This window comes from Mobula birostris, chromosome 27 (genome assembly GCF_030028105.1).
Source record: "Mobula birostris isolate sMobBir1 chromosome 27, sMobBir1.hap1, whole genome shotgun sequence".
Classification (NCBI taxonomy): Eukaryota; Metazoa; Chordata; class Chondrichthyes; order Myliobatiformes; family Myliobatidae; genus Mobula; species Mobula birostris.
This window is the reverse complement of record NC_092396.1, coordinates 10,953,077-10,974,681: the sequence shown is the minus strand read 5'-3', so window position 1 is coordinate 10,974,681 and position 21,605 is coordinate 10,953,077. Positions and strand designations below refer to the sequence as shown.

General features: G+C 44.6%; 1 protein-coding gene and 1 pseudogene across 2 annotated transcripts in view; one reads left to right on the top strand and one right to left on the bottom strand.

The window, feature by feature from the left end:
- Nucleotides 1-3,636: 3,636 nt before the first annotated feature.
- The window catches only part of LOC140188652 (tumor necrosis factor receptor superfamily member 5-like), a 39,307-nt gene continuing 21,338 nt past the window's right edge, over nt 3,637-21,605 (top strand). For both annotated transcript variants that reach the window (XM_072245124.1, XM_072245123.1), the window contains exons 1-4: nt 3,637-3,756; nt 12,564-12,679; nt 15,334-15,444; nt 18,409-18,534. In XM_072245124.1, the coding sequence (XP_072101225.1) occupies nt 12,646-12,679; nt 15,334-15,444; nt 18,409-18,534 (271 nt within the window). In that variant the 5' untranslated portion in view covers nt 3,637-3,756; nt 12,564-12,645. The remainder of the gene's footprint in view (nt 3,757-12,563; nt 12,680-15,333; nt 15,445-18,408; nt 18,535-21,605) is intronic.
- On the bottom strand, nt 4,197-8,205 carry LOC140188651 (AP-1 complex subunit beta-1-like; annotated as a pseudogene).

Below are 21,605 nucleotides of genomic sequence, written 5' to 3'. Positions count from 1 at the left end.
TGCCTCAGAGATCTGTTCTGGGACCCTTACTCTTCGTGGTTTTTATAAGTGACCTGGATGAGGAAGTAGATCGATGGGTTAGTAAGTTTGCTGATGACACAAAGGTTGTGGGTGTTGTGGACAGTGTGGAGGGCTGTAAGAGGTTACAGCGGGACATTGATAGGATGCAAAACTGGGCTGAGAAGTGGCAGATAGAGTTCAACCCAGATAAGTGTGAAGTGGTTCATTTTGGTAGGTCAAATATGATGGCAGAATATAGTATTAATGGTAAGACTCTTGGCAGTGTGGAGGATCAGAGGGATCTTGGGGTCCGAGTCTATAGGGCACTCAAAGCAGCTGCGCAGGTTGACTCTATGGTTAAGAAGGCATACGGTGTATTGGCCTTCATCAATCGTGGAATTGAATTTAGGAGCTGAGAGGTAATGTTGCAGCTATATAGGACCCTGGTCAGACCCCACTTGGGAATAGTGTGCTCAGTTCTGGTCGCCTCATTACAGGAAGGATGTGGAAAACATAGAAAGGGTGCAGAGGAGATTTACAAGAATGTTGCTTGGATTGAGGAGCATGCCTTATGAAAACAGGTTGAATGAATTCGGCCTTTTCACTTTGGAGCGACGAAGGAGGAGAGGTGTACCAGATGATGAGAGATATTGATCATGTGGATAGTCAAAGGCTTTTTCCCAGGGCTGAAATGGTTGCTACAAGAGGGCACAGGGTTAATGTGCTTGGGAGTGGGTACAGAGAGATGTCAGGGGGTAAGTTTTTTACACAGAGAGTGGTGAGTGCATGGAATGGGCTGCCAGCAATGGTGGTGGAAGCGGATATGGTAAGGTCTTTTAAGAGACATTTGGATAGGTACACGGAGCTTAGAAAAATAGAGGCTATGGGTAACCCTAGTAATTTCTAAGGAAGGGACATGTTTGGCACAACTTTGTGGGCTGAAGGGCCTGTATTGTAGGTTTTCTATGTTTCTATGTATCTAATAAAGTGTTGCTGTCCATCCAGCTAGCTACCTATGTAGCTATTTTTATAGTTACTTACACTAATATTTCATGTCTTCAACTTTTGTCACAAAACAACAAATTTCACAACAGATGTTAGTGGTAATGAGCCTGATCCTGGTTCTGACGTCTGCTCCCTCCATGATTCCTTCTCCTTGTGTCCCATCCCACTATTCTTCCTCCTGGCACTTATCCCAGAAAGCAGCCAAAGTGCTCCACCTGCTCATTCACCTTCTCCCTCACCTCCATTCAAGCCCCAAACAGTCATTCCAGGTGAAGCAACACTTCACCTACGAAACTGCTGGGGTCATCTATTGTGTCCAGTGTTCCCAATGCGGACTCCTCTATATTGGTGAGACCTGACTTAAATTGGGGACCGTTTTGTTGAACACCTCTGCTCCATCCACCATAAGTGGAATTTCCCGGTGGCCAACCACTTCAATTCCTATTCCCATTCCCGTTCAATGACTCCTCATTTACTACAGTGAGGCCACTGTCATGGTGGAGGAGCAGCACCTCATATTCCATCCTGTTTGCCTCCAATCTGATGGAATGAACATCGATTTCCTTCTCTGGTAAAATGCTTTTCTCCCCGCCTCCCTCTTCTTCTATTCCCCACTCTGGCCTCTTATCATCTGCCCATCACTTCTCCACTGTGCTCCTTTCTCACATGGTCCATTTTCTCCTTTTAGATTCTTTCTTTCTCAGTCCTTTGCCTTTCCCACCTACCTGGCTTCACTTATCACTTTCTAGCTAGTCCTCCATCCCCCTTCGCCACCTTTTTATTCCAGCATCTTCCCCCTTCCTTTCAAGTCCTGCTGAAGGGTCTTGGTCCAAAAAGTCAATTGTTTATTCATTTCCCTTTCAGATTTTTTTTGATTCAATGCCACCTCCGTCCAAGAGGGGGAGCAGGTGTCCATGGAAAAGATTCACATTGCTGCACAACATTCTGCAATCTCCTTCACTACTTGTGGTGTTGCTGATTGACCTGAACATTGACTTTCTGATGTGAGGAAAGATGATTGATGAAGCAGCCCAGGACACTCTGCTGAAATTGTCCGGCACTGCTGATCTGAGACACATTGTTGACCTCAACATCCAAAACCATTTTCCTCTCTCTGCTTTGAGATTGATAACATTCTTATTATCAAGAATGTGATGATAATAACATTTTTATTATCAAAGCAGAATTAAAGCAGATTTGAAAATGTAAACAACAGGAATTCTGCAGATGCTATAAATTTAAGCAACAAACATCAAAGTTGCTGGTGAACGCAACAGGCCAGACAGCATCTATAGAAAGAGGTACAGTCAACGTTTCAGGCCAAGACCCTTCGTCAGGACTAACTGAAGGAAGAGTTAGTAAGAGATTTGAAAGTGGGAGGGGGAGGGGGAGATCCAAAACGATAGGAGAAGACAGGAGGGGGAGGGATGGAGGGATACCATCAATCAGGGCCCCAAACAGTCCTTCCAGGTGAGGTGACACTTCACCTGTGAGTCGGCTGGGGTGATATACTGTGTCCAGTGCTCCCAATGTGGCCTTCTATATATTGGCGAGACCCGACGCAGACTGGGAGATCGTTTCGCTGAACACCTATGCTCTGTCCGCCAGAGAAAGCAGGATCTCCCAGTAGCCACACATTTTAATTCCACATCCCATTCCCATTCTGACATGTCTATCCACAGCCTCCTCTACTATAAAGATGAAGCCACACTCAGGTTGGAGGAACAACACCTTATATTCCGTCTGGGTAGCCTCCAACCTGATGGCATGAACCTCGACTTCTCTAACTTCCGCTAATGCCCCACCTCCCCCTCGTACCCCATCTGTTACTTATTTTTATACACACATTCTTTCTCTCTCTCTCCTTTTTCTCCCTCTGTCCCTCTGAATATACCTCTTGCCCATCCTCTGGGTCCCCCCCCACCCCGTTTTTCTTCCCAGACCTCCTGTCCCATGATCCTCTCATATCCCTTTTGCCAATCACCTGTCCAGCTCCTGGCTCCATCCCTCCCCCTCCTGTCTTCTCCTATCATTTTGGATCTCCCCCTCCCCCTCCAACTTTCAAATCCCTTACTCACTCTTTCTTCAGTTAGTCCTGACGAAGGGTCTCGGCCTGAAACGTCGACTGCACCTCTTCCTAGAGACGCTGCCTGGCCTGCTGCGTTAAAGCAGATTGCACCTTCTGGTTTAACTAACGTTCTGTGTAAGAACGGCAATGTGTCCATGTTGTTTTTTTACAAAACTTTAAAAGTTTACTTACATCACAAATACCCAAAGTACAAACATTCAGTATGTACAGGACAGTGAGTGCACTCAGATTAAAATATGTGTAACCCAGGTTAATTAAATCCAAAGATGTGATGTTAGAAACCTCCACCTGCGGATAAGGATGTTATAAACAAGGTTTACCGACTTAAAAAAAAACAGAATTTGTAACAAAGAGAATTGAGATGAGGCGCGGCTAACGCAGGAAGGACAAGGAGGGAAACACAGCAACGATAATGTACCGTATAGCCTACCGTATAATATGGGGACTACTTTGTGTTGTAGTAACAGGTCGTTGCATGAGCTATTAGGCGCGTATTGATACGTATGTGTGTGTTCTGAGTTCGGATTCTGCCAGTAATGAATCTTGACACATAGCTCCCGTCTCCAGCGTCTTTATTACTGTCATAGCATTGTTATGTAGTCAGGCCACGTAAACAACGGATAAGAAGCTGAAGAGATGAACTGTTAAGAGTGGAATTAGTGGTGAGTATCTTTACCCTACTAACTTCAGCTTCAGGTTGAAACCCCTGGAGGAGAGACAATAGCGATACAGTAAAAGATTTATTGAAGCTACGGCTACAACACGCAGCAGCTTTAACGAGACAATATCGGCAGAGGCGAGTGTGCAAAATCCTTACCGTGTCATCGGGAATTAGTGCTGTAAAATCATACCAAGGGATTTGGTCAAGTTTCTGTACAAATTTGTAAATTGACTTACCGTGGAGGATAAACTGTATCATTCCAATGAATCAAGAAACAAGACGGTGAACCAGCGCGGGAACATTTTATAGAACTGGTGAAGCAAAGAACAGTCAGTTTCATGGATATTCCCACCAAATCAGTTACAGCAAAACTTAATTACTTAGGTAAGAGAGTACACTAGATCACGGGTTTTAATTACAGACAAATTCTTGTCTTATCAATAAAACTTGAATACCAAAGGTGGAAACATAGATCAATATGTGAACTCATAAGACATGATGTATGCAGCATGTGTGAATACAGCCCACAGATCAATCTCAAAGGGATAGCTGTGGGTTGTTTTAAAAAAAACTGAAGGCAGTTTTTTTTCAGTCAGGGACAGTCTCTCCAAATTCTCATAGAACAGAACATACACAAGCTGGCACCTAATTTTAACCTGCTACTTACCAGAATCAGAGAATCATTTCTTACTTCCCCAACACCCTTAAACTTCATCATTCCCTCCTTTATCATTACATGATAACCTTTCAGAACAGATTGTCGCTTCTACAACATGATACAAAACATGACCAAAGGCACCATAGGATACAGACAATAATCAGAATCAAAATCCTTTATTACCGCCAAGTATGTGGACACATACAGGGAATTTGATGCTGGTTTCCCTGAGCTCTCGCTGTAATCAAAATTAATACAATCAGACTTCCGAAATGCAAAATACCACCATCAACCAATACATTTTCCTTTCGTCCAAGAGAGTCCTTCTACTCAGTTCCTTCAGTAACACGTTTGCAGTCTGTTCAATGTATCCTCCGAGATTGCCCCTCCAGAAATGCACTGGGTGGCTTATGTTACACAGGGGCCAGTGTTCCAATATGGCAGATTAGTTCATCAAAGGACCATTGGCTCAATAAGATCAGTTTCTTCTGAAACCAGAGGTTTTTCTGCCAATACAACTTCTTTTGCTGCCACTGAATTTGTAGAAAGTAGACGCCAGTATATATATCCACGGTCTGTCAAGTCAGGGTTGTCAGAATCCTGTGTCGCCAAGCTTAGAACTTGCTGCACCAGCTCGTTGTGCCTCAGTTGGTTTTTTTAAGAATAGTTTCACAATAGCAGTCAAAAGTTGTAGTTGAACCCGTGTGCTCTCATCATGGTGTCCTTCCAGGAAGCTCTCTAATTGCTCATCAGCATTGTCAATTCTTTCTGCATACTCTCCAACTATCCATATCATCGCTGCTCTTGCTTCTGGTTCATCCAGTGAGTCCAGATTTTCACAAAGTGTTGCAATAACACTTTCATACTTGTTTGGGTATTTACAGAAAATGTCCTTTATTACTACAATAGCTTCTTGGACAACGTAGTTTACTTTTGTCTGAATGAGCTCAAGTAGCGTACTCACGCAGCGTTCTGATTGCTCAATTTTAATTGCACGTCATCCAATTGCACGCACAGCTCTTTATACAAAGTCATCATCTATCAGTGGCGTACTCCTTCAATTCTGCCAAAACCTGTGCAATGTTGGCTTGAGAAGCTAATCGAATCATAATATCCAGTTTTTGCAGTTTCACATATATTGGATCGTGGTATCTTTACAAAGAAAACCTTCGTTTCGTGCTTATGAATCTCGGAACTTTTCTGTACAATGAGGTTGATGTTCCGGCGGGCAACGTATTGGAATTCTGGTTCTACAGACAACAGCGTTACCAGTGGGGGAGCCAGTTTCTTCAGCAAAGTGCCATAGTAATCCAAGTCCTTTGAAAGTATTTCCATGAATTTCATCAGAACCTTTACAGCCGATAAAACAACAGTTGAGTTGGCGTGAGATAAACGTGGCGTCACACGCTCACAGATGCCTTGAGCTTCTCAGTCATCCTTTGGGCTATAATTGGCCAAACAGTCAAGGATAAATATCTGGCCCCATTCAGTACATTCATTTAAGGCTGTTAAAAGCTTGTTGATTGTCTGAAAATTGAGGTCTAACAAGTTGCTGTTTGGATGAGATTCCACAATCTCCAGCAGAGCAACCACAGCATTTGCAACGACCATTGGATTAGAGTCGGATATCAGATCCTTTAGAGTGTCCAGAAATCCCTGATCTTCTAACAGCTGAGCACTGATGTCATGTAGCTTGGCTGCACAGACAGCAGCAGTTTTTCATACGTAAGGGCCCTCATCCTTTAGACATTTTTGTAGGGGCTCACACAAGTACTCAGTAATTTTATCCACACGGATGCAACCTATTGTTCTCAAGGCCAGCGCTCTGATAAATGGATTGGGATCTTCACAGTCCTTAACAAAAGTGTTGACAGCCATAATTGCCATATCTGGTTGGCTCTTTGCATAGTTCATTAGACAGAAGTACACCAGCTTCTTCAACTCCAGATTGTCTGTCTGCATACAGATTATGACATCAGGAAAGAGCGCACTGACATCTTTGCCACCGGTCATTGAAGTAATCTGTTACTAAGGAAACCAGCATGAAGTCAATAGAAATAAGGCAAACAAGTAGTGAGGTCATGGAACCTATACAGATTGAAGAGGAGGAGGTGCTTGCTATCTTGAGGCAAATCAGAGTAGATAAATCCCCAGGACCTGACAGGGTATTCCCTCGGACCTTGAAGGAGTCTAGTGCTGAAATTGCAGGGGCCCTGGCAGATATATTTAAAATGTCGGTATCCACGTGTGAAGTGCCAGAGGATTAGAGGATAGCTCATGTTGTTCCCTTGTTTTAAAAAGGCTCAAAAAGTAATCTGGCAAGTTATAGGCCAGTAAATTATTGGAAAGAGTACTAAGAGATGGGATCTACAAGTATTTGGATAGACAGGGACTTATTATGGAGAGTCAACATGGCTTTGTGCGTGGTAGGTCATGTTTAACAAATCTATTCAAGTTTTTCGAGGAGGTTACCAGGAAAGTGGATGTAGGGAAGGCAGTGGATGTTGTCTGTATGGATTTCAGTAAGCCCTTTGACAGGTCCCGCATGGGAGGTTAGTTAGGAAGATTCAGTCGCTACGTATACATGGTGAGGTAGTAAATTGGATTAGACATTGGCTCAATGGGAGAAGCCAGAGAGTGGTAGTGCAGGATTGCTTCTTTGAGTGGAGGCCTGTGACTAGTGGTGTGCCACAGGGATCAGTGCTGGGTCCATTGTTATTGGTCATCTATATCAATGATCTGGATGATAATGTGGTAAATTGGATCAGCAAGTTTGTTGATGATACAAAAATTGGAGGAGTAGTGGACCGTGAGAAAGGTTTTCAAAGCTTGCAGAGGGATTTGGACCAGCAGGAAAAATGGGCTGAAAAATGGCAGATGGAGTTTAATACAGACAACTGTGAGGTATTGCACTTTGGAAGGACAAACCAAGGTAGAACATACAAGGTAAATGGTAGGGCACTGATGAGTGCAGTAGAACAGAGGGATCTGGGAATACAGATACAAAATTCCCTAAAAGTGGCATCACAGGTAGATAGTGTCCCAAAAGCTACATTGGCCTTTTATCAATCAATGTATTGAGTATAGGAGTTGGAATGTTATGGTGAGGTTGTACAAGACATTGGTGAAGCTGAATTTGGAGTATTGTGTGCAGTTTTGGTCACCTAATTACAGGAAGGATGTTAATAAGGTTGAAAGAGTGCAGAGAAGGTTTACAAGGATGTTGCTGGGACTTGAGAAACTGAGTTACAGAGAAAGGTTGAATAGGTTAGGACTTTATTCCTTGGAGCATAGAAGAATGAGGGGAGATTTGATAGAGGTATATAAAATTATGATGGGTATAGATAGAGTGAATGCAAGCAGGCTTTTCCCACTGAGGCTAGGGGAGCAAAAAACCAGCAGACATGGGTTAAGGGGGAAGGGGGAAAAGTTGAAAGGGAACATTGGGGGGGCTTCTTCACACAGAGTGGTGGCAGTGTGGAATGAGCTGCCAGATGAAGTGGTAAATGCGGGCTCACTTTTAACATTTAAGAAAAAGTTGGACAGGTATATGGATGAGAGGTGTATGGGGGGGGATATGGTCCAGGTGCAGGTCAGAGGGACTAGGCAGAAGAATGGTTCAGCACAGCCAAGAAGGGCCAAAAGGCTGTTTCTGTGCTGTAATGTTTCTATGGTTTCTAATTACTTCCTTCACTGCTTTCTTTTTCTCCTGCTTCTCTCTGTTGAGTTCTGCTCTTTGAGTTGGAAGATTTCTCCTTTCTTGGTTGTTGTGAAATATTTAGAATCAGTCATGGTGAATGGTCCTCTCCACCGAGGTCTGAGTTTCCCTTGATCCCAGTTCTTGATCAGGACAAAATCTCCAGGCTCAATCTTGGGGTAGTCACCTTTAGGCTGGGTTTCGTCTTCCCGATAGTCCTGTTGTACTTATGAATGCAAGCTGTGGAAAGTTTCAGTTAATTTGCATTAATATTTTCCCATCTCCTCCCCCAAGGTCTGCATATCTAATCTTGCAGGTAAGCTTTTGGGGAGAAGCGACAAACAAGGTCGGGGTCCCCATGGGGTTCTCAAAGGCTTCCCGTAGATAATTTCTGCAAGTGATAACCCCGCCTTATGTGATGGCGTGATTCTCATATGGATTAGGGCTAAGGGTAAAACCTTCAGCCAGGTCAGTCCAGTCAATTGTGTAAGTTTGGCCAACTTATCTTTCAAGGTACCATTGGCTCATTCCACTGTTCCAGCTGCTTTCTGATGATGGGTATAGTGGAACTGCTGTTTTATAGCAAGTTCTTTACAGACTTCCTCATTTATTTTGGCAAAAAAATGTGGCCCATTGTCCAAGCTTATCATTTCTGGAAGTCCATAGTGAGGAATTATTTCTTTTAGCAATATTTTCACAACAGTCACAGCGGTATTATTAGTTGTAGGAACAGCTTCAATCCATCTGCTAAATACATCTACTATCACTAAGCAATGCTTATAACAATGCACTCTAGGTAATTCTATAAAATCAAGTTGCAAACAGGAAAAAGGTCCACCAGGCAAGGGGGTAGCTTCAGAAAGACAGGGCATCCCTTTTTCAGCATTCGTGTTTTCTACAAATTAAACATGCTGTGGCTCGCTTTCTGGAAATCAGGGTGTCACCAAGATTGTAATAATGTATTAACCATTCCCCCCTTGCCCAAGTGTGTACAATTATTTACATAATCTATCAAAATAAGTAAAAACACAGAGGGAACACAGACCTGTCCCGCAGGGGTCACCCATAAATTGGTCTGAGGTTCAGTGTGGCAACCCATTTGGGACCATTGTTTGTGCTCTCCTTAGGGGCGTCCCCCTTTGAACGTATGTATTTCCCCCATATCTGGCATACCCGTCCTTAGATTTTGTCTAATAGGAGCTTGCTGGGTTCCCGAGGAGACTAAAAGTGTGGGATTCAAGGCTGACTGTTCAACTGCTACATCAGCCCTAGCATTGCCTTTAGATATCTCATCAGATTCCCCAGTATAGGCTGCACATCTAACAATATGCAAAACTCAAGGTAGCTGTAGAGCGGTGAGTAAGTTGTTTACAAAGGTAGCATTACTAATGTGGGGCGGGGGAGTCCAGAGGGAGTCAGGGATCCTCAAAATTTGGTAGTCAGTGTGTAATGGGAATCTGTGTAAATGTTTGCACTTCAGTCCGTTGCTAGGATACAGTACCTCAGCTTCCTGGGCGGAGACAGCTGCTTCAAAGGAGACTTGCTCAATTACTTCACTGTCATCATTTATCGCATAGCCAGAACATTGTTTTCCTGCTGCATCGACAAAAGAGTTTCCATCCTCATAAAGCGTTGCCTCAGGCTTGAGGGGGTATTGCCGAAGGGGTGGGAGAGTCCTTCTTTCACAGTGATCTGGATGGGGGGCAGTTGGTGCGGCCAACTTCGTGGCCTGAAATTGTCCAGAGATGGGGTACAACGTCTTGGGGTCGGTCAATATTAAAAATGTCTTAACGGATGTCCCGTCTTCACCTCTGACTCCTTCCAGTATTGGAGTTGGCCCGCGGCCAAGTCTTGCCAGTCCCCCTTGGTGCTGGAGGCTTGTTTCATCAAGATGTCAGCAAGGAACCCTAGGCTCTTTGGCTTGAACCCAGGGCAAACCTAACAGTGGTATGGGGAACCACCAGTCCTGTCAAAGGGAATCTGGAACTTCGGCCAGTAATACACTGCCCTCTCTTCCTTTAACCACTCCAATCACCGTGACTGGGAACTTCTGTCCCTCCAGGGGTGCATAATATTGGCTTTCCTCAGTGGCGCACCCCGTAGGGTCATAGCACAGGGTCACATGGGGGTCGACCGCTGGCAGTGGGAGCTCAAGCGAAGTGGAGTCCAGATTAAGTGCCCACCACTGGGGGGGGTCAGTAACTGGTGAAGCTGTCAGTTGTTCACTAGTCCCAGGGTGATACCATTGTCTGTGCTTAGAATCTCAACTTCCAACGGACAGAGCAAGTCTCACTCTGCTAGATTACACCCCATACTGGTGGTGGCTGTAAAAGAAACCTCACACTGGGTCCCCCTGGAATTCCACGTGTGTTCCGTGCTTCGGTTCCCATTTATGATCCCCAGATATAGCCCGCTCACGTCCTCCTTCCCGCTGAACATATTCACCTTTACTACTAGTTCCCTACAACACACATAAAAGTTGCTGGTGAACGCAGCAGGCCAGGCAGCATCTCTAGGAAGCGGTGCAGTCGACGTTTCAGGCCGAGACCCTTCGTCAGGACTGCAGGCTACTAGTTCCCTTCTGGGTTGATCGGGATTCGAAAGCCGTGTCCCAGTAATATGTCAAAGCTCATCGTATTCAATTTTGGTCATTGCCAGGCCAATCCATATTATTAGTTTTAATCATGTTGGCTAACTTAATTGGTAAGCATTGAAGCAGTAAGGCATTAAACTGGGGACCGGATTCCCATTATTAGAGGCTTGGTCTCCTGTGAAAGTGCTGTAGCAGGCCACAAATCGCACCCGATAGTCTGGTCCCGATTTCTCAGGCTTAGGTTTGCATTCAGGTATTTTAGTGATATTTACAGGTTGTTGGAGAGCCCTCTCCAAGGCTTGAATAGTCTGGTCTGTCTGTTCATTCTCATTACAGATTCCCACCTGTAACTTGTGATAGGTTTGGTATCTTAATTCTGCCTTCCATTTCCGCCCCTGATCAGCTGAGAGAATCATGTTGCAGAGACTGAATAAATCTTGTGGGGTCGCACTATGCACTTGTAGAGTACTGCGGACATGTTGAGCAAACTGTGCTGGTGGTTCTTTTCTATCTGGGGCCTGATTTATGATCATTATCAGTTCTTAAGGCTTCCAGGATGCATACGCAGGGACTACTGCGGGCTGTCCCTCCTCGGCTGCTCTTAGACTGGGCAGCATTTGGGTGGGCAGTTGTCTCTGTGGAGCCATTAACTCTGGGGTTTTATTGGATTCTTCCCTCCCTGTCTCGGAATAATCCTCGGTATTCCCTTCCTGGGTCTCGGCACCAAATGTAAACTTAAATTTGCCAGACCTGTGTACATACATCTATTGATGCTTCTGGACACATGTTCAGTGATGTTCCTGGAATCATCGGGTGTTTCGGGTCTTTCAACATCATACGCCCTCCTCTAGGTGACCCAGCCGGGGCTGATTAGACCCCAGCTTGTGTCCAGATGGCTAGCTACTTATGACTCCATGGCTCCCTTCTTTTGAGCCACAGCCATCTTGAGGCCCTCTCTGCCGCATCGGTGGTACTGCGGATGGCTCTCCTCTTCCTCTCTCCCTCGATGCCCAAAATGCTGAAGGCTCTAACTAAAGAACAGGCTATGAATCCCCTACAACCAACCTCCACTGGGAGACACCTCGCTCTCCATCCAGCCTGCTGACAGTTGCTGACCAATCCTGCGTACTTGGAGAGCTTCCTTTCAAAGGCCTCCTCCAAGCTATCTTCCTATGGGACTGTCAGCTCCAGCAGCACCACTTGCTTAGTAGACTCAGACACTAGGACAATGTCTGGTCGCAGGGTGCCAAAGCAACTCTGAGAATTTATTGCTTCAGAATTTCCTGTCATCAATCAGCCACCTATGCTCACATACCTGTTGCCTACCTTATTGTGCAGCAAGAAGTATTGTATCAACGAGCTGGGAGATCTTGTAATGAAAGATATCTTTACGCTGTCCACTGTCATTGTGGCATTTGACTCTGTCGTGGCATTTATGTACATTCTAATTCTGTTCCTTCCGTGATCCCCACGCCACCAGGTTCAGCAACAGTTATCACCCACCAATCGTTCTTGTGTTCTTATCAGGCTCCTGAGCCAGTGTAGACAACTTCCCTCATCCAAACACTGAAGTGATTCCACAAACGATGGACGCAGTTTCAAGGAGTCTACAACTCATATTCTCAATAGCTATTACTTAATTTATTATTACTTTTCTTTTTTTCATTTTTCTATTTCTACAATTTGAAATTTGAAGTTGGAAAAACTGTTATTAAATGCTTAGCAACACACACAAATTTCTGGAGGAACTCAGTAGGTCAGGCAGCATCTATGGAAATGAATAAACAGTGGACAGTTCAGGCTGCGATCCCACATCAGGACCAATACCAGGATGTTGTTATTTGCTGTCATGTTTTACAGATTGGTTATAGAAGAGTGAGGACTGGAAATCACAGACTGTCATCCAAAACTTTTCATTGTTACCGACATTGTTCACCATTGGATGGGGATCTCTAAACTTGCAATGTTATTCTCAGGTATGTAGTTGGTCCCATTCAAAGACCATTCACCAGATTAAAATATTATACTTCTACACAGTTATCTTTACATGTTTTCAGTAAAACCAATACGTAATTTTGATTGGTCAGGCAGTATCTGCTGAGAGGAAAATAAAATATACTGATAAATAACCCTGTCAGAGCTGAAAAGTGAGAAAGGAAAAGTGGGGAGGATGGGATGAAACACATGGAATGTCTGTGATAGGACGGAGTCCAAGGGGTTCAAGGTGGAAAAATGTGGCTCCAGCTTTCAACAATACAACAGCAGAGTCATTGTGGGTAGGTGAAGACTGTGTTCCAATTTCATTTCAGAATATTCAGTAACACTCATTCAGTGTGGGTGACTCTGTCACTATTGGAAACCCAGTGTAAATAGACGAATCACACCATCCCCCAAACTACTCACCCAGCCAGTCACACGCTGCACTGTGGTGGAGTCTGTGGAGTCGACGTTTGCCTTGTCAACCACCTCTGAACAGGTGGAACTGGAGTTTAAGCCAGTGATCTACCAGAGAAATAGCAATTGAGCGTCCTAGAGTTTGCTTTTTGTTGTTTTTCCAGCATCTGCAGGTATTTGCTCGACAACCTGAAAGGTCAACTGTTTCTTTCCCTCAGATACTAACTGACTTGCTGAAAACTTTCAGCATTTTCTGTGTTCAAATAACTTTCAAGTACAATGACTTTTGAAGTAAGCTGAGTAACTGTTACGGCTTATTTTCACTTAATTATCAATTAAATTCTGTACTCATCACAAAAGTACCTTTCTGTAATTATCTAGACATTGAAATCTGCTAAGAAGTTGTCCTGACCGTTTGATGGAAAGCAGGAGTGTTCTTTTGATTGTAGTTGTAAATCTGTACTGCTTTGTGAGAGAGAAACATAGAAAGATTGAAAACCTACAGCACAATACAGGCCCTTCAGCCCACAATGCTGTGCTGAACATGTACTTGCTTTAGAAATTACCTAGGGTTACCCATAGCCCTCTATTTTTCTAAGCTCCATGTACCTATCCAGGAGTCTCTTAAAAGACCCTGTCATATCTGCCTCCACCACTGTGGCCGGCAGCCCATTCCATGCACTCACCACTCTCTATGTATAATAAAAAAAACAACTTGCCCCTGACATCTCTTCTGTACGTCCTTCCAAGCAGCTTAAACTGCCCCCTTATGTTAGCCATTTCAGCCCTGGGAAAAAGCATCTGACTATCCTCACGATCAATGCCTCTCATCATCTCAAACACCTCTATCAGGTCACCTCTCATCCTCCGTGGCTCCAAGGAGAAAAGGCCGAGTTCACTCAACCTATTCTCAGAAGGCATGCTCCCCAATCCAGGCAACATCCTTGTACATCTCCTCTGCAACCTTTCTATGTTTTCCATATCCTTCCTGTAGTGAGGCGACCAGAACAGAGCACAGTACTCCAAGTGGGGCCTGACCAGGATTCTATATAACTGCAACATTACCTCTCAGCTCCTAGCTCAATCCCACGGTTGATGAAGGCCAATGCACCATATGTCTTCTTAACCACAGAGTCAACCTGCGTAGCAGCTTTGAGTGTCCTATAGACTCTGACCCCAAGATCCCTCTGATCCTCCACACTGCCAAGAGCCTTACCATTAATACTATATTCTGCCATCATATTTGACCTACCAAAATGAACCACCTCTGGGCGGAACTCCATCTGCCACTTCTCAACCCATTTTTGCATCCTATCAATGTCCCGCTGTAATCTCTGACAGCCCTCCATGCTATCCACAACTCCCTCAACATTTGTGCCGTCAGCAAATTTGCTAACCCATCCCTCCACTTCCTCATCCAGGTCATTTATAAAAATCATGAAGAGAAAGGGTCCCAGAACAGATTCTTGACCACACCACTGGTCACCAACCTCCATGCAGAATATGACACACCTACAACTTTTTTTAAATTCAGATTTTTATTATTATTTATTTTTATTTTACAAAGCAGCACAGCATATCATAGAGCAGATACAGTACAGCATATTCACACAGCCATCCCATGACAGGAAAACAAATAAAACTTAGAGACAGAAAGAAGTTCTAATTTAAGTTTAAATTAACTTATAACTGAAATTGATCCCAAGTGTCTTGCACTTCTCTCTCACTGTTAATTCTTCCCAACATGTTACAACCACTCTTTGCCTTCTGTGGGCAAGCCAGTTCTGGATTCACAAAGCAATGTCCCCTTGGATCCCATGCCCCCGTACTTTCTCAATAAGCCTTGCATGGGGTACCTTATCAAATGCCTTGCTGAACTACATCTCCCGCTCTAACTTCATCAATGTGTTTAGTCACATCCTCAAAAAATTCAATCAGGCTCGTAAGGCACGACCTGCCTCTGACAAAGCTATGCTGACTATTCCTGATCATATTATGCCTCTTCAAATGTTCATAAATCCTACCGCTCAGGATCTTTTCCATCAACTTACCAACCACTGAAATGAGACTCACTGGTCTATAATTTCCTGGGCTATCTGCTCCCATTCTTGAATACACTCAATCTATGGATTACAGTAAAATAACTTAAAATAATCACCAGTAATGCTGTGTGATTTCAACAGGAAATATTTCTTTGGCACTACTAAAATCCCTCAATTTAACTATTTAATTACAGGTTGTCTGATCCTGATCCTGTCACTGGTGTTAATAGAAGCTTCACATGTAGATGATTGTACAGAATGGGAGTATAAACATAATGGTTTGTGCTGTCCATCGTGTGAAGCAGGTAAGCCATGCCTCTATCGTATAGAATCCCTACCACTATAAACTATAGATTTTTTAAAATTTAAAAATGCTTAAAGTATGAGTGGTTAAAATTAATAAATGATTCATTAGTGACCTTTCCCTTTTTAGTATGAGATAAAAGATTGCTCTTTCTCCTTTGGTTATAGAGAATTGAAGGTCTGTCTTTAATATTTCTGCAGAGCAATTGGTTTCTTATTCATGTATATGACCAGTTCCTGAGGGATCTGACATCAACGTTGTTCACAGGCCTGTAACCCCAGCACTGGTCAGCTGGCTCTGATGGATGGGTCACGGTGTCGTAGGTAGGCACAACGCCAGCTTCCTGAAGCAATCCCTTCTGAGATTTGAGCAAAGTAATGTAACTGTTCTGAGATCATCAGCGTAGTGGAAGGTGGTCATCAACAGTGCAGCACCTATTCGGCAATAATCTGCTTACAGATGCCCAGTTTGGGTTCCGTCAAGGCCATTCAACTGCTGACTTCATCACCTCCTTCGTCCAAACATGGACCAAAGAAATAAATACCAGAGGTGAAGTGAGTGATAGCCCTCAATATCAAGGTAGCATTTGACTGAGTATGCCATCAAGGTGCCCCAGCTAAAATGGAGTCAATGGAAACCCCTCTGCTGGTTGGAATCATACCTGACAGAAAGGAAGGTGGTTGTGGTCGTTGGAGGTCAATCATCTCATCCTCAGGACATCACTGCAGGAGTGACAGCTGACTCCCCAAACTCTGTCCACTATCTACAAGGCTCAGGTGAGGAGTGTAATGGAATACTCGCCACTCGCCTGGATGAGTGCAGCCCCATCAACACTCAAGAAGCATGACACCATCCAGTACATGGCAGCCCACTTGATTGGTGCCCCTTCCACAAGCACCCAATCCCTCCACTGCTGATGAACAGTTGCAGCAGTGTGTACTGTCTAAAGATGCACTGCAACAACACACCAAAGTTCCTAAGGCAGCTCCTTCCTGTCCCACGACCACTATCATCTAGAAGGACGAGAACAGCAGATACCTGTGAACACCACCACTTGGAAGTCCCCCTCCAAGTCACTCACCATCATGATTCGGAAACATCACCATTTCTTCATTGTTGCTGGGTCAAAATCACGGAATTCTCTAAGAACACATTGGGTGTGCCTACACCTCAGGGACTGCAGTGGTTCAAGAAGGCAGCTCGTCACCACCTTCTCAATGGCAACTAGGGATGGGCAGTAAATGCTGGCTTAGCTGGCGACGCCCACATCCCGTAAAGAAATAAATTTCAAAAAATTGATGGGTATCCAAAGGGTGAATGCTTACGGGTTTTATCACCTCAGGTTTGGTGAGACTAGAGTGCGTGCATGGAATGAGTTGCCACACAAAATGATAGATGTGAGTTCAATTGGATGGGAACATGGATGAGAGGTCTGGAAGGCCATGATTCTGCATGGGTGGGGCTATGCAGAAGACCAGGTCAGCAAGGACTACATGGCTGAAGGGATTGTTTCTGTGCTGTAGTGTGCTCTGATTCAACACCATAAGGCCCTCCAGGCTCAACAAGAAGCTCAGACCTCTGCCTTCACCCTGCCTGTGTAGCTGGATCCTGGACTTCTGCTGAAATCGCCAGCGGGTGGTAAGAGTGGGCTCCCTCACCTCTGCCTCTCTGACCCTCAACACAGGTGCCCCTCAGGGCTGTGTACTAAGCTTCCTCCTTTACTCCCTGTATACCCATGACTGTGTCGCCACCCACAGCTCAAATCCGCTAATGAAATTTGCTGATGGCACTACACTAATGGGCCGAATCTGAAATAATAATCAGGCAGCCTACAGAGAGGAAGTCATCACCCTGACACAGTGGTGTCACGAAAACAACCTCTCCCTCAATGTCGCAAAAACAAAGGAGCTGGCTGTGGACTACAGGAGGAATGGAGACAGGCTAACCTCTATTGACATCAATGGATCTGGGGTTGACAGGGTGAACAGCTTTATGTTCCTTGGCGTAAACATTACCGAGGACCTCACATGGTCTGTACATACCGGCTGTGTGGTGAAAAAAGCACAAGTGTTTCTCTCACTTCAAATGGTTGAAGAAGTTCTGTATAGCCCCCAGAATTCTAAGCACTTTCTATAGGGGCACGATTGAGAGCATCTTGATGGGCCGTATGGGAACTGTACTTCCCTGAATTGCAGGACTCTGCAGAGAGTGGTCTGGACCGCCCAGAGTATCTGTAGATGTGAACTTCCCACTATTCAGGACACCTACAAATAAAGGTGTGTTTAAAAAAAAAATGCCCGAAGGATCATTGGGGACCTGAGTCACCACGACCACAAATTGTTCCAGCAGCTACCATCCGGGAAACGGTACCGCAGTATAAAAGCCAGGACCAACAGGCTCCAGGACAGCTTCTTCCACCAGGCCATCAGACTGATTAATTCTGTGTTTCTGTATTTCTGTGTTATATTGACTATCCTGTTGTATATAACATTTGTTATAAATTACCATAATTGCACATTTGAATGGAAGTATAACGTAAAGATTTTTACTCCTCATGTTTATGAAGGATGTAAGTAATAAAAGTCAATTCAATTCAACTTGTTGGGAACAGACAGATAATAAAAGAATATTATCCTGTGTAAATAGAAGAATAAATGTGCCATCTCACAAACCTGCCCAGTCACACACTCCACTGTGGTGGAGACTGTGTAGCCCACATTGGCCTTATCAACCACCTCAAACCCACAGAGCTATAGTGTGAGTATCAAAGAAAGACCTCAATTCCAATTTGCTAACACAAACTCCGTTATGTATCATAATGATCCTGAGTTAATGTTACTTGTTTAGTAACAATACCATTTCTCAGGTGAGGTTTTGTTTGAAATGAGCTGCATTGTAACTGGTTACCTGATTGCTTTGTAATCCCATGCCTGCCTTTTCCCATGCACACCTTGTCTTGTTGCAGGTTGGAGAGTATCTCAACACTGCACTCGTCAGATCAGCACAGAGTGTGAACAATGCCCAGATGGAGAATACTCTGACCGTTACACTGGATCGGAGAAATGTTTGGAGTGTAGATCATGTGATCAAGGTATGGATTGAGAATTTACACTCAGTGGCCACTTTATTAGGTACACTCGTACACCTGCATTTTAATGCAAATATCAAATCAACGAATCATGTGGTGGCAACGCAATGGATAAAAGCATGCGGACATGGTCAGGGGGTTCAGTTGTTTTCAGACCAAACATCAGAATAGGGAAGAAGTGTGACCTAAGTGACTTTGACTGTGGAATAATTGTTGGTGCCAGATAGGGTGGTTTGAGTATTAAGAAACTGCTGACCTGCGATTCCCCCCCCCCCATACGTGCACACACAACAGTCTCTAGAGGTTAGAGAATGGAGTGAAAAACACAAAGATCCAATGAGCAACAGTTCTGTGGGCAAAAAGGCCTTGTTAATGAGAGAGGTCAGAGGCGAATGGCCAGACTAGTTCAAACTGAGAGGAAGAGGACAGTAACTCAGATCACCAGACATTACAGCAGTGGTGTGCAGAAGAGTGTCCCCGAATGTACAACATGTCGAACCTTGAAGTGGATTTGCCTCAGCAGCAGAAGACCACGAATGTACACTCAGCGCCCACTTGAGTAGATACAGGAGGTACCTAATCAAATGGCCACTGAGTGTAGAAACCTGGAATTCAGCAGCTCGGCTGCTTCAATGGAGCAGCTTTTGATGCCTTCCCGGTGAGCAGTGGAGTGAAACGAGCTTGTGTCCTGGCACCTAGCTGGAATCTTCTTCTCCACGCTGGTTTCCTCTGCTTTTGCAGACTGCACTGGTCTATCTTTACCCAGGAGCTGATGGTAAGCTGTTCAACATTGATTGCTTGCACTCCAAGGCCAAAGTTAGGACAGCCCTCGTCCATGAGATGTTGTTTGCAGATGATGCAGCATTGACATCACACACTGAAGGCAGATTCCAACATCTGACTAACCGCTTTGCCCGTACCTGCAAGGAGTTTGAGTTGACCATCAGTCTGAAGAAAATAAACGTCATGGCCCAGGGTGCAGAATCTCCCCCAAACATCACCCTTAATAGTGGCTCTCTGGATGTAGTCAACTCCTTCGCCTATCTTAGGTCGACCATCACCAGCTTCTGTCCCTCAAAGCGGAGGAGAACAGGAGGATTGGCAAAGCTGCAGCTGTCATGGCCAGACTGAACAAGAGAGTGTGGAGCAACAGACAGCTGACAAAGACCAAGCTGAGTGTGTACCCGGCGTGTGTGCTCAGCAGCGAGGTTTGGACACCATACATCCGGCAAGATAAGAGGCTAAACTCATTCCACCTATGCTTCCTCAGGTGCATCTTCCTCATCTCCTGGTAGGACAGAATCACCAACAGGTTCTACAATGGGCTGACACCTGCAGCATCCACACACTCTCCAGCCACAGACGTCTCAGATAGTTGGGCCATGTCAAATGGGTGGACCAGGGTCACATTCCCAAGGACGTGGTTCGTGGCGAGCATTACCTCCAAAAGGAAGACCGTGCCTCCGCTACAGGGACGTCTGCAGGTGTGACGTGAAGCTGGCAGACATCGACCTCAGCACATGGGAGGAAACAGTTGAAGATCAGACAGCATGGAGGGCTGCAGTCAAAAGCAGTGGACAACGTGCTGAGGTAGCAAGGACCAAACTACTCATCAACAAGAGAGCCAGAAGAAAAGCCAGAGCTGCATCACCATAGAACAGTCTTCCACCACCTGCAGCTGCTGTGAAAGAGACTGTCACCGTAGGGTTGGTCTGTACAGCCACTCAAGAAAATGCAAATAGTACCCCAAGTCTACAACCCCAAGAATCACCAGAAAAAGTGTCACACCATCATCTCTCAAGACGTACGGATGCTGCCGCTGCTGATGAGTGTAGATAGTTGGAATTCAGAACCTAGGACGGAGATTGAGAATTCCAGGCAGGAGACGGATTGGGAATTCAGGATTTAAGCCAGCGTTCAGGAACATGGGATTGGAGAGTAAGGACCAGGCATTTAAAGCACAGGCAGCAATCAGAGTTTAGAGGACAGGACAGTAATTAGGAATTCTGGGTTCCAGGAATTGGGAACCTAAAATTTGGACTTGAGGATTGAGAATAGAGACCCCCAGTAGACCGTAACTCACTAGGTTCAGAACAGGTAGCATAGTGACGTAGTGGTTAGTGTAACACTACAGCTCACCAGCTGTAAGATTGGAGTCGGATTTTCACCGCTGTCTGTAAGGAGTTTGTACGTTCTCCCCATGATCACATAGGTTTCCTTTGAATGCTCCAGTTTCCTCCCACATTCTAAAGACTTATCTCAACTGCCCTCGCAGTGCGTTGTGTGCAAAGCTGGGCAAGGAGTTAAACACCTCAAGAATCTCCAGAGCCAGAAACTTTGTTCAGGGTTTTAATGAGAAAACTTTGTGAAACTGCAGAAAGTTACATGAAACATATTATTTTCAATATAGAATCATTGTGCACCTGAAAATACTAATATTATTGATCGTTCTTACGATCAAGGTTGAGCAACGCAATACACTAATGCAACATTTTTTTAGCTATACCATGGACAAGAATAAACGTATCGAGTAAACTTCCATATAGGCTGGCTCCTTGCCCAGGTGCCAACGACTCTGTTGCTCATCAATCAAACAGGTATTACTTGTTGCATCTTGATTTAATTTCTGATCCTTCGGGTTCTTAAGGTAGTGATAAATCATTGATCTGCATGATGCACGATGAGAGTACCCAGCAGCAATCACTTTGATGTCCCACTGGTCAGAGGCCTCTAATCTGGAAAACAGTATTCCCCAGGCATCTTCACCCGGATTGTACGTGTTCTATTGATTATTATATGAAAGGAATGGACTGCCTTGAAGGTGAGGAATGGGATTCTGCTTTCGGATTTCAGAGGATGATCAACAAATTGACACGAAAAAGGCACGCAGAATACTAGACAAATTTGGTCAGAAGCAGAAAATGAGACCATAAAAGGTTAAGTTGTGAGAAAGAAAAATAGCAAATGAACATCTGGTTCATGTGCATTTTTTCTACTTGTCGACCCAACACACCAGAGCAAGTTCCTCATTCATGTAAATGTATGTGGTGAATAAAGTTGCTCCTTTTGATCCT